This window comes from Rhinopithecus roxellana, chromosome 5 (assembly GCF_007565055.1).
Source record: "Rhinopithecus roxellana isolate Shanxi Qingling chromosome 5, ASM756505v1, whole genome shotgun sequence".
Lineage (NCBI taxonomy): Eukaryota > Metazoa > Chordata > Mammalia > Primates > Cercopithecidae > Rhinopithecus > Rhinopithecus roxellana.
In genome coordinates this window covers 39,591,739-39,604,283 of record NC_044553.1, presented here as the reverse complement: position 1 = coordinate 39,604,283, position 12,545 = coordinate 39,591,739, and the positions used below count along the sequence as shown (strand labels likewise).

At 39.2% G+C, this 12,545-nt stretch overlaps 1 protein-coding gene across 4 annotated transcripts in view; it reads left to right on the top strand.

The window, feature by feature from the left end:
• Positions 1 to 12,545, top strand: part of MYO5A (myosin VA) — a 223,667-nt gene that overhangs the window by 87,489 nt on the left and 123,633 nt on the right. For all 4 annotated transcript variants that reach the window (XM_030930343.1, XM_030930344.1, XM_030930346.1 and 1 more), the window contains exons 3-4: positions 2,158 to 2,329; positions 4,545 to 4,689. In XM_030930343.1, coding sequence (XP_030786203.1) covers positions 2,158 to 2,329; positions 4,545 to 4,689 — 317 coding nt within the window. The remainder of the gene's footprint in view (positions 1 to 2,157; positions 2,330 to 4,544; positions 4,690 to 12,545) is intronic.

Genomic DNA, 12,545 nt, shown 5'->3' with positions numbered 1-12,545 from the left:
TGTATTTACAGGGCCAATGCAAGGACCAGTCAGCCCCAGGCAAGGGTGATATTCTCTGATAAGCAGGCAGCAAGAAATGCTAAGGGGTAAATTGTTAATTTTTCTCTCCTTTAGCATAATTCATTCAAATATGATTTGACTATTTGACCTCTGTATATATTTTCAGTATTAACAAAACTGGCTTTTTATAAAACCTTGTCACTCCCTACAACTAAATTGAATTTTTATTCCTATTCACTTATCCTGTGTTATTTGCCCCTTAATATATAGTTAAGTGACAATATTCATGGTTGGTTGTGCCATAAAGCCATATTCCCATGACTTTAAAGTGAGTAATGGCTAGTAGTGGTCACTCACACCTGTAATGCCAGCATTTGGGAGGCCAATGTGGGAGGATCCCTTGAGCCCAGGAGTTCAAGATCAGCCTGGGCAACATAGTGAGACCCCATCTCTATTAAAAATTAAGTGAATAGTGCTTGTTAACTTTTGGGACCAGGAACCCCATTAAAATGTCATTTTTGTTTTGTTTTGTTTTGGTTTTGTTTTTGTTGAGATGGAGTCTTGCTCTGTCACCCAGACTAGAGTGCAGCAGCGTGATCTTGGCTCACTGGAACCTTCGCCTCCAGGGTTCAAGTGATTCTCCTGCCTCAGCCTCCCAAGTAGCTGGAATTATAGGTGCCCACCACCATGCCTGGCTAATTTTTTTTTTTTTTTGAGATGGAGTCTCGCTTTGTCACCCAGGCTGGAATGCAGTGGTGCAATCTCAGCTCACTGCGAGTTCCACCTCCTGGGTTCATGCCGTTCTCCTGCCTCAGCCTCCCAAGTAGCTGGGACTACAGGCTCCCGCCACTATGCCTGGCTAATTTTTTGTATTTTTAGTAGAGATGGGGTTTCTCCGTGTTAGCCAGGATGGTCTCGATCTCCTGACCTCGTGATCCACCCGCCTCGGCCTCCCAAAGTGCTGGGATTACAGGAGTGAGCCACCAGGCCTGGCACGCCTGGCTAATTTTCATGTTTTTAGTAGAGATGGGGTTTCACCATGTTGGCCAGGTTGGTTTCGAACTCCTGACCTCAGGTGATTCACACACCTTGGCCTCCCAACGTGTTGGGATTACAGGCATGAGCCACCATACGTGGCCAATTTTTGTATTTTTAATAAAGACGGAGTTTTACCATGTTGGCCAGGCTGGTCTCGAACTCCTGACCTCAGTTTATCTGCCCACCTTGGCCTCCCAAAGTACTGTAATTACAGGTGTGAGCCACCGCACCCAGCCTAACTCTGATGAATGAATCAGCTTATGCACAGAAAAAAAGCAAAACAAAACAAAAATCTAATGAAAACTATGAATTGTCTTGCCTCAAAAAATTTTCTTGTACTTTTTCACACATGTGCACATACACAGAGTGTTGCACATAATTTCAGGGGATTCTTGGGACTCGTGGTTTAGGGGTTCGTAAGTACTTACCACATGCCAGACTTGCCTCATTTACATTTTACTACAACCCTGTTAGCTCATTTTACAAAGGAGGGATTTGGGTTAAATACTGTAATTCAAAACCACATAAAAAGTAAGTATTAGTATTAGGATTTGAATCCAGGTCAATCTGATCCTAGAGTCAAGCTCTTGACCACTCTTTTATATTTTCTGCCACTTTTTTATAGGTAAAAGGGGATGGAGGAGAGAAACGTATTTAAAAATTTAAAACTTCTGATTCCGTAGGTGGGTGAAAAAGGTCTAGGCTATAACTTTTCAAACTATATTAGCAAAAATTGTTAATACAAGTTAGTATGTCTGATGAAAATACAATTCATACTGTTTTCTATCTCCACCAGTTTCTGTGATATTGGAAGGTGCTAGGAAAATAATGCATTTGATAGCTGAGAAGCAAATCAGGAATAGGAAGTGAGCAAAATTCATGGCTCTTTTTCATAGTTGTTGCCATAATTTATCTAGATTCTGTGCCTTGTGCATTTTCAGGATTTGGAATACCGTCTAGATCCAAAGACCAAGGAGCTGCGATATTGGAAGGTGCTAGGAAAATAATGCATTTGATAGCTGAGAAGCAAATCAGGAATAGGAAGTGAGCAAAATTCATGGCTCTTTTTCATAGTCATTGCCATAATTTATCTAGATTCTGTGCCTTGTGCATTTTCAGGATTTGGAATACCGTCTAGATCCAAAGACCAAGGAGCTGCCTCATTTACGAAATCCTGACATACTTGTTGGTGAAAATGACCTCACAGCCCTCAGCTATCTTCATGAGCCTGCTGTGCTCCATAATCTCAGAGTCCGCTTTATTGATTCCAAACTTATTTATACATATTGTGGTAAGTATGCTTTGCTTTCTGAATAGACTGTGGACTCTTTCCTCTAATGGATGTAGCCATGGAAATATTGTACATGGGGAAAGCAGGCTGTGGTTGGATTTTCTCTAAGAGACAAAATCACTTGAGCATTATCTGAAAGATTTACCAGTATTTATTAGCCAAGTTGCATTTATGCTGAGTGAGCTCACTTGTGAGCTTACATAATTTTGCTAAAAGTAAAAAAGACTGGGCCTGTCTTTTGGAAATTTTTCCCCTCACGGAAGTCATATGTCAGATTTAGTGCCAAATTCACCAGTTATTTTCTTCTCTTCCAAAAACTACTACACGAAGAGTAGATGTCCAAGGACTTATCTTTGGAGCAGGTTCAAGAGATTTAGTGTTATCTTGTGGTCAGTTACTCGCCATGCAGAACTAACTTGACTCTGGTGATTCGTCTTGCTCACTCCTGCTTGCCTGGGCCTCTGTTCATTGCGGTGTTAGCTGCCAGCCACCCAGCTCATGGTGATTTTTATCTCTCCAAGAAATAAAGCTTCCACATGTATGTTTGTGTTCATTTCCCCCTTCTCCAGCTTTCCTTCTTTTTTCTCTCTTTCTCAGTTTGTTCTTATCTTTTATTTTCTCCCTTTCCTCTGGCTATTTTTTCTCCACTGACGTCTTATCATTCTTTCACTAATCACTCTGTCCTCTGAAGCTCATATCTGGATTTCCATTCATTCATGTGGTATACCCAACTCAGTGTTCATGATTTCTTCATTACTCTCCTGTTTTAGACAGGAACACCCACCTTTTCTTCTTAAAATAATTGACATCCTTTATATCATTGATACTAACTTTCCTTTACTGGTAACTATTTCTTTTTCTCAATTTTTATTTTTCTTCCATTTTTTTTCCTTGCACATGTGTTACCTTCTCAGTGAAGTCTTGTCTGGCCACCCTATCAAGCCAGAAACCCCTCCTTACTGTCTTTCTTCCCTGCATTATTTTTTGCCTTCTTTTCCTTACTATTTAATCTGTGATTGTGTATCTATATATATATTTTCTTACTTATCTTGTTAATTGTCTGAATTTCCCACCAGCATTTAAGTTCCATGAGGGTAAAGATTAGCCTTTTTGTTTTGTTTTGTTTACTGTCGTAAATTCAGCATTTAGAAAAGACTTTACACGTAGTTGGAGCTGAATAAACATTTGTTGAATGAATGACTTCATTAAGTTAATATATACCTACTGAAAAATTATTAGGAGATACAGAAAAGTATAAAAAAGGAAAAACAATTATATGTAACTCACCACTGAAAAATAGCCAGTATTAATATTGACTTACATCCTTTTTCTTTATATGCATGAGAGGTATAAGCTGATATAAAATTGGAATCAGTCTATATATAGTTTTGTATTATATTTTCCTATGACATTTAATATCCTTCAAAAACATGATTTGGACCAGGTGCTGTGGCTCACCCTGTAATCCCAGCACCTTGGGAGGCTGAGGCAGGCAGATCACTTGAGCCCAGGAGTTCAAGCCTGGGCAACATGGCAAAATCTTGTCTCTACAAAAAAATACAAAAACTAGCCAGGCATGGTATTGCATGTCCATAGTCCCAGCTACCTGGGAGGCTGAAGTGAGAGGACTGCATAAGCCAGGGAGGTCTAGGCTGTAGTAAGCCGAGACAGTACCACTGCTCTCCAGCTTGGGTGACAGGGTGAGACCCTGTCTCAAAATAAACAAACAAACATGATTTTTGGTGGTGGCTTAGTAGTCTATCATATGGATGTAACAGAATGCATTCAACTAGTCTCCTTGCCCTAAATATTTTGTTTCCATTTTCACTGTTACAGATAACATTATGATAAACATCTTTGTGCGGGGGGGGGGGACCTCTTTGCATGAATTTCTAATTATTTCATTTGGACAAATTGTAGAAGTAAAGTGGAATTTTTGAATTAAATATATGAAGATATTTAAAGTTCTTATAACATTGCCACATTATTTTAAGCCCCCTAGTCCAGTTTTTAAATGGTGTTTTAGGCAGAACTATGTATAATGGGTTCAGAGGCAAAGGCTATGATACATTTTGATCCTCAATTTATTGGTTTAATATTAACTAAATTGAAATGAAGGATTGTGTTAACTGTGAGTCTGACTTTACTAAGTTTGATATGCCCATTAGGGTATCATTGACTTCTTTTTCTTTCTTGTCCCCCACCCTATTCCCAGGTATAGTCCTAGTAGCTATAAATCCCTATGAACAGCTGCCTATTTATGGAGAAGATATTATTAATGCATACAGTGGTCAGAACATGGGTGATATGGATCCACATATCTTTGCAGTAGCTGAAGAAGCTTACAAGCAAATGGCCCGGTTGGTAGAAGCTTTCATTGTTATTTTATGGCTATTAGATATGATAATTTCTTCTTGCTGAGTCACATATATTTTAAAGTGAATGGCAACCTTGTAAATAATTACTAAATAAGCAGTCTTGACAAGTTTGTCTCAGGTGGCTTGGATTATTATTAAATAATAAAGTGGGCCAGGCACGGTGGCTCATGCCTGTGATCCCAGCACTTTGGGAGGCCAAGGTGGGCGGATCACCTGAGGTCAGGAGTTCGAGACTAGCCTGGCCAACATCACGAAACTCTGCCTTTACTAAAATTGCAAAAATTGCAAAAATTACTAAAATTACAGTAGCTGTAATCCCAGCTACTTGGGAGGCTGAGGCAGGAGAATCACTTGAACCTGGGAGATGGAGGTTTCTGTGAGCCAAGATTGTGCCACTGCACTCCAGCCTGGGCCACAGAGCAGGACTGCATCTCAAAAACAACCAACCAACCCAAGAAAAACAAAAAAAACCCTCACATTTATAAAGGGACATAGAGTTTTTAAAAACTGCCTTTGAAATTTCATCATGATCCTGTGACTAGGAAAAGACAGATGCAGATGTTATGTTTTACAGATGAGGGGATTAGTGTAGTGACCTACCCAATGTCAATCAGTGAATGAGTAATAGACCAGAACTTAAAGGCCTAGGAGCTGTAAAAAAAAATCTTTCTGAATCCTAGGGAATTAAATCTTAAGGAAAGTGTGAAATTTTTTTCTTTCAAGATGGGGTCTTGCTATATTGCCCAGGCTGGACTTGAACTCCTGGGTTCAAGTGATCCTCCTTCTTCAGCCTTCTTAGTAGTTGGTACTGCAGGCATGCACTACCATGCCCAACTGAAAGTGTGAATTTTAATGTTAGTATGATATGATAGGGCATCAGTTATCCTGAACAGCATCTGCAAAATGTCTCTCTCTTTTTTTTTCTTTTTTGAGACGGAGTTTTGCTGTGTCGCTCAGGCTGGAGTGCAGTGGCGATCTTGGCTCACTGCAAGCCCCGCCCCCCCAGGTTCACACCATTCTCCTGCCTCAGCCTCCCGAATAGCTGGGACTACAGGCGCCTACCACCACACCCGGCTAATTTTTTGTATTTTTAGTAGAGATGGGGTTTCACCGTTTTAGCCAGGATGGTCTTGATCTCCTGACCTCGTGGTCCACCTGCCTTGGCCTCCCAAAGTGATCGGATTACAGGCGTGAGCCACCGCACCTGGCAAAATGTCTCTTATATTAACCATGGAACCCCAAAATTTTGAGGGTGGAAAATGGGAGAAAAATGCTACTTTCAAGACTAGATTATGCTCTTAATAACATAATAAAATATAAAACTGTGAGTGTGTAGAAGAATAGCTTAAGTTTAATTCATTTCTCCAGCCTATAAAGCAGAACATGTTATAAATACAATATGGGAAATCCACGAGTAATTTATAAGGTGGAAAGAAAACTAATACTGCAGAGGTTTTTATTTTCTCCTCTCCAGCCAGGGAGAGTATACATGATTGGTCCAGCATGTGACAGAATTTTAGAATTATTTCAGTGACAAAGCCCTAGAAATCATTATGCCCTTCTAATAATAAAATAATGTTAACGTGGATACTTCTAATAGCAGCTAACATGTGCTCTGTGAAGGGCATTATTTAATTGTTTTCCATTTATTAACTAATTTTATTCTCATAGCAACTTTCTGAATTTGGTATTATTATTAATTTTCATTTTACAAATGAGAAAAATGAAGCACAGAGAAGTTGTGTAACTTTTCTAAAGTCACATAACTAGGAAGACCAGTTTTCAAATTCAATTAGTCTGACATTATAAAACATTAATGTATTAAATATAAAATGACTAAACATAGGTTAGCACTATAAAACATGTCATATTATGCCAGCTTCTGCTATAAAATACTAATTAGTGTTCAAAGCTTAAGAAAAATTATTTTTTAAGCTTAAAATTAAGAAAATTCCATCTATAAGGGAAAAATCTACCAATAGCTGATTTGTATAGTATCAGAGCATTGCAGTACAGTTTCAGCACCACTTAGTACAACCTGAGAACTACTGGGCAGAGAAAAAAATCACATGGAGGGCTAGACTCTAAAAATAATCTCAGAAAATTGTATAGTGCTCACAGAATTATATGACTCTTTGGAAAGTAGTAGTCTTTTTTTTTTTTTTGAGGCGGAGTCTCGCTCTGTCGCCCGGACTGGAGTGCAGTGGCCAGATCTCAGCTCACTGCAAGCTCCGCCTCCCGGGTTTACGCCATTCTCCTGCCTCAGCCTCCCGAGTAGCTGGGACTACAGGTGCCCGCCACCTCGCCCAGCTAGTTTTTGTATTTTTAGTAGAGACGGGGTTTCACCGTGTTAGCCAGGATGGTCTCGATCTCCTGACCTCGTGATCCGCCCGTCTCGGCCTCCCAAAGTGCTGGGATTACAGGCTTGAGCCACCGCGCCCGGCTGGAAAGTAGTAGTCTTAAATACAAAAGCATAGCTCTTACCATCTTTGTTACTGGTCATTCACAGATAGTATTAGGTTTATACAAATATTTATGGCTTTCTACCTTTAGATTTACCTTGGTTTCCTGTAATTTCTTCTTCTCATTATGATGTGTTGTGACTCAGTCACTCAAGGTGATTTCTTAACTGAAGGTTGTCTTTTTTCCTTTTGCTTGGTTTTCTTTTTCAGACAGTTTTAAAATATGCCTCAATCAGATATGGTATTATATTTACCATTTATATAAATAGATCTGTACCCATAACATCTGCCACAACAGTTAAATAGACTATATCTGTTTAGGCTTACAGTAGGGAATAACTGCTGCAGGATCATTTCTTGCCATTGTTTTCTTGTCAAACAAAGATGTCATCTTTCCAGATGCAAATCCTGGTGTTTCACATTACTATCATTTCTAGGGATCCCTCATGTCTTCAGGGAAGGTACAATTCATCGTTCATCTAATAGAGATTTATTGAACACTGTCCAGACACCAGGCACTGTTCTGGGCATGGGGGATACAAATTAAATAGACAGGAATTCCTACCCCATGAAGTCAGGTGTGATTAACAATAAAAGTATTAGCTGGGCATGGTGGCGCGCGTCTGTAGGCGGATCACTTAAGCCTCGGAATTCAAGGTTACAGTAATCTATGATTGTGCTACTACACTCCAGCCTGGGCAACATAATGAGACCCTGCCTTTACAAACAAAATACAAAAATTAGCCAGGCATGGTGGCATGTGCCTTTACTCCCAGCTACTCAGAGGTCTGAGGTGAGAGGATCCTTTGAGCCCGGGAGTTGAAGGCTGCAGTGAGCCAAGATGGCGCCACTGCACTCCAGCCTGGGTGACAGAGCAAGACCTTATCTACAAAAACAAAAGCAAAAAAGTAAAGTTACAAAAAAATTAAAGAACATACTGTGCTGGAGCAAGGTTAGAAGCCAGGAGACTAGTTGGGAGGTTATTGCCTTGATCCATGCAAGAGATGATCATTTAATTAGTGGAGATGGTAAAACGCAGATAAATTCTGGGTATATTTTTAAGATGGAACCGCCAAAGGCTTGCTTATGTGGGGTTATTTGAGAAAAAGAGGAGTTAAAGATGGCAGTAAGGATTTGAACTGAGCACCTGGCAGGAAGAGCAGGTTGTGTGTGTTGTGGGGTGGGGAGTAGGGGGAAAGGAGCAGAGTTCTAATTTAGATCTTTAAGGTTGAAAAGATGTTTTTGACATCTATCGTAAAAACAAAACTCATACTAGGGATTCTTTCCAAGCAGATGTATGTCCAGTGACATCAGCAATAACCAGGATCCTTGAGCAGGATCCTTGACTCATGGCTTCTTTTTAAACATGCTCCTTAGAGAGTACAATGCCCTCATAAAATACCTTCCTAGAATAGCCTTTTAATTTTCATTGTCCTTGTTGACTTACCATGGAGAAAAACTCAGTGGACTGCCATACCTATTTTTTTCTCTTATTCTTGTTTGACATTCTTGCCAGTCTTTTCTCATGCTGGAACTAGGGTTTTTGTTTTGTTTTGTGCTGTTTCCTTAAAACCAGGTAGTGCTGATTGATTTTTTTTGCTGTGTTTTCTCTCCACTGTGAGTGATAGTGTAAATCAGTTTTATTGACTAAGTTTCATTTATTTAAATTTGCTTGAAATAAGTTAGTCATATGCAATTAACTTTGGTCTAGTGAAAAAGACATCTGTACTAGTCACTATCTACCAATAACTGACCATATAAGCTCAAATCTGGTCTCCCTCAGTCTCCATTTTATCATCTATAAAATGGAACAGTGTCACTGATGGTCTAGTTTTACATTTATAGGTTTCTGTGGTATGCATTTGTTATCTTTATATTTGATGAGAACTAATGCATAAACATTTTTCTTTTTAGTTGAGGGGAGACCATTGTAGGTAGCTGTGTAACAAAGCAGAAGAAGCATTGCGTAGACTTTCTCCTGGAAATCAAGAGATGTGGGGTGTAACAACCCAGCTCTACTCTATGCCAGTCATCAGCCTCGGACAAACCATCTAACCTCTTGGTGTTACTCTTTCCTCCAAAGAGGAAAACATGTCTCTCCTGCTTACTTTGGAGGTGAAAATTATATTAGGTGATACACACAAAAGCCCTTCGAAAAATACTAAGTTCTATTCAAATATGATCTGTTCTTACCATCATAGTTGTCATCATTATGGGGTCTTATGTCTACATTTCTCTTTTCATTGACTTGAGCCTCTCATCTGGTTTTATTATTTCTGAATTTATTTATTACCAGGCCCTTCCTTAGGGTGGCCCCTTCCATCATTTGGTTATGTGGTCTCAGGGTGCGCCACTGTGCAGAGGTTCACTGGTCAAGTGCACAGTATTGCAGATGATAAAATCTCTTCTGTTTCAGCTGAGACTCAGCTGCCCTGTGATGCTAAGTATCCTGTTTATGCAAATAGGCTTCAAGTAATACATGGTACCTCATAAGGATAATTTTATATATGTTATATAAAGGTGGGTTAACTTAAATTAGTAAATAGCTACCATATTTAGAGGTCTACTATGTACCAAACATGGTGCAAGGCATGTAATCCTCATTACATCCCTGGAGCAGATCACCACTGCTTTACAGGTGAGGAAAGTAACTTGTCCAGGCCATATGCTAATAAATGGTATCTGAGAGCTGAAATTTGAATCCAGCTTTGAGACTCTGAAGCCTTTCTTCTTTGTCATTTAGTTTTCTTACTTTCAGCTACCTGGCCTTATTCTAACAGGTCTGTTCCCTCACATTAAGATGGCATAGTTCTATTTCTGCATCTTTTGTTTAGCATAGAATATCTTGCTCCATGCTTTTTTATCTGTCTAATTTATATTTATACTTCATTATCCCACTCAGGTTTTACTTTCAGATGACCCCAGCTCACAGTAAATAATTTCTCTTTAGAATTCTCCATTTTTATGAGTACTTTAGTCTGTTTTATACTAGTATACCAGAATACCAGACTGGGTAATTTATAGTGAACAGAAATTTATTTGGCTCATTGTTCTGGATGCAGGAAAGAGCAAGGTTGATGGGCTACATCTATAGTTCAGGGCCTTCTTGCTGCATCATCTTATGGTGGAAGGTGGAAGGGTAAGAGCATGTAAGACAGAGACAGGAAGGGGGCCAAGCTCATTCTTTCATCAGGATGCCATTACTGCAATCACTAACCCACTTCCATTATGACTGCATAAATCCATCCATGAGGGCAGAGCCCTCATGACCTAGTCACCTTTTTTTTTTTTTTTTTTTTTTAAATACAGGGTCTCACTATGTCACCCAGGCAAGGATGTAGTAGCACAGTCATGGTTCACTGCAGCCTCAACCTCTGAGGCTCAAATGATCCTCCCACCTCAGCCTCCCAAGTAGTTAGGACTACAGGCATGTGCAATGATGCCCAGCTAATTTTTTCTTTTTTGTAGAGATGGAATCTCACTATGTTGCCCAGGCTGGTCTCAAATTCCTAGGCTCAAGTGATCCTCCTGCCTCAGCTTCCCAAAGTGCTGGAATTACAGGCGTGAGCCACCATGCCTGGCCTAGTGACATTTTAAAGTCTCACCTCTCAACACTGTTGCATTGAGGATTTAGTTTGCAACATATGAACTTTGGGGAACACATTCAAACCATAACATTAAACTACTACTTTGGGACTTACTGAATATTTTCTACCCCAGAAGGTTACAGGAGGAATAAAATACAGTACATATTAGAGCACTAGAGTGTGTAAAAGTTATAAACAAATATAATTGGCTATTTCTGCTATAGCATCTTTATATAGTGTATAGGCTGTGTACTGATGGAACAGAAAACTCAGGTTGATTTGAGGGGATCTGATAGCCATGTGACAAGCTTCTCACCAGGAACTGAGTGACCTCAGCAAGTATCTCTAGGGAACACTTGTTTTCATTTCCTGGGAGTCTGTCTGCCTCTCTAAAGCACAGCATTCAACAGTGCCAGCAACCTTTTTCATAGTAAATAGTTATGCTTCAAAAATAAAATTAATATTATAATTGTAAACTCATTGTCTAGTATTAACTTTAGGGTTTAAGCATTTTCTTTTTGAGATTAATTAAAAGTAGGAATCAGAGAGAGACAGAGAGCAGAGCAGCTTGATTTTGATGAGAGATAATATAGAAAAACTTAGCATCTCTCTAACAAGAGAGAGATTAAAGTCTCAATGAAGCCACATCTTTAAGACACCACGGTAAAAACACAGTTTTGAAAGAAAGCATTTTATTGCACTAACTTAATATTTTTTCTTTTTAACAAGGGATCAAAAAAAGGGAGAAACAGATTGGTTGCCTGCAAAAATGTAAAGCTGTAGATTTTGTTTCACATGGCCGTGTTTGTTTATAAGCTAAAAATTTAGACCTAGGTGCAGGTGCGTGTACACTTCATCACGGTACATGACAACACTCAATGGGTGGTTATCAGAGAGTTAACATCAACATAGGTGGAGATATTAAGTCGTGTTCTGCATTACTCAGGTCTGAGGCACGCATTACTTAATTTCCGTGTTAATGCCATAGATGTAATTGAAAGTATGTTTATTAAGTTTAAGTTGATGATCTTGGAAGATATGAATAGTGTTTGATATGACCATGATAAACTAGAGAGATTACATATTTTAAAGGATAAAATTCAAAAGGAAAATCTATAAAATAATATATATTGTATAAAATGAAAACTATAAGGAGAGACCCGACAGACCAAATAGATATAAGGTCACCTATGACCATAAGAGGAAAATAAAGTCTAACAGACATCCTCTCCAACCTTGCCTCTCTCTCTCTCTCTCTCTCTCATTTTCTTTCTCTCTTTCTCTCTCTCTCTCCCTTGCTCATCCTTGAATAATTGTTTCCTGGGGTTTCAAGTGCTTCTACATAATTTAACTCCCATTTCCTTATTCTCACAGAACGTGGTTTTCTCCTAATGATCATGTGAGTCAATTCTGGTATTACCCTCTCAATTCTGGTATTACCTTCTCTGGAAATGCTTTCCTGACATCTGTTCCTCACATCTCCTGCTGGTTCCATACTCTTCCTTTCTACTTTCATAGTATCTTAGATAGACCTTTTTTATAGCAGTTACTTCCAACTGCGTTTTAACTGTGTCCTTTCTAGTCTCTCTCAATTGACTATGACCCTAGAGTCGTTTATTTCCATAATGTGATTAGCACATTGTGGCTACTCATTATGTGTTTGTTAAATGAATGAATGAAGCAGTATTTTTAAGTGAGGGCTTTTAGTTCACATTAGAGCTTCTGGAAACAGGTCAGAAGAGCTCACCTCCACTACAAAGAACCCAGTACCCAGCCTATTTAGGATCAT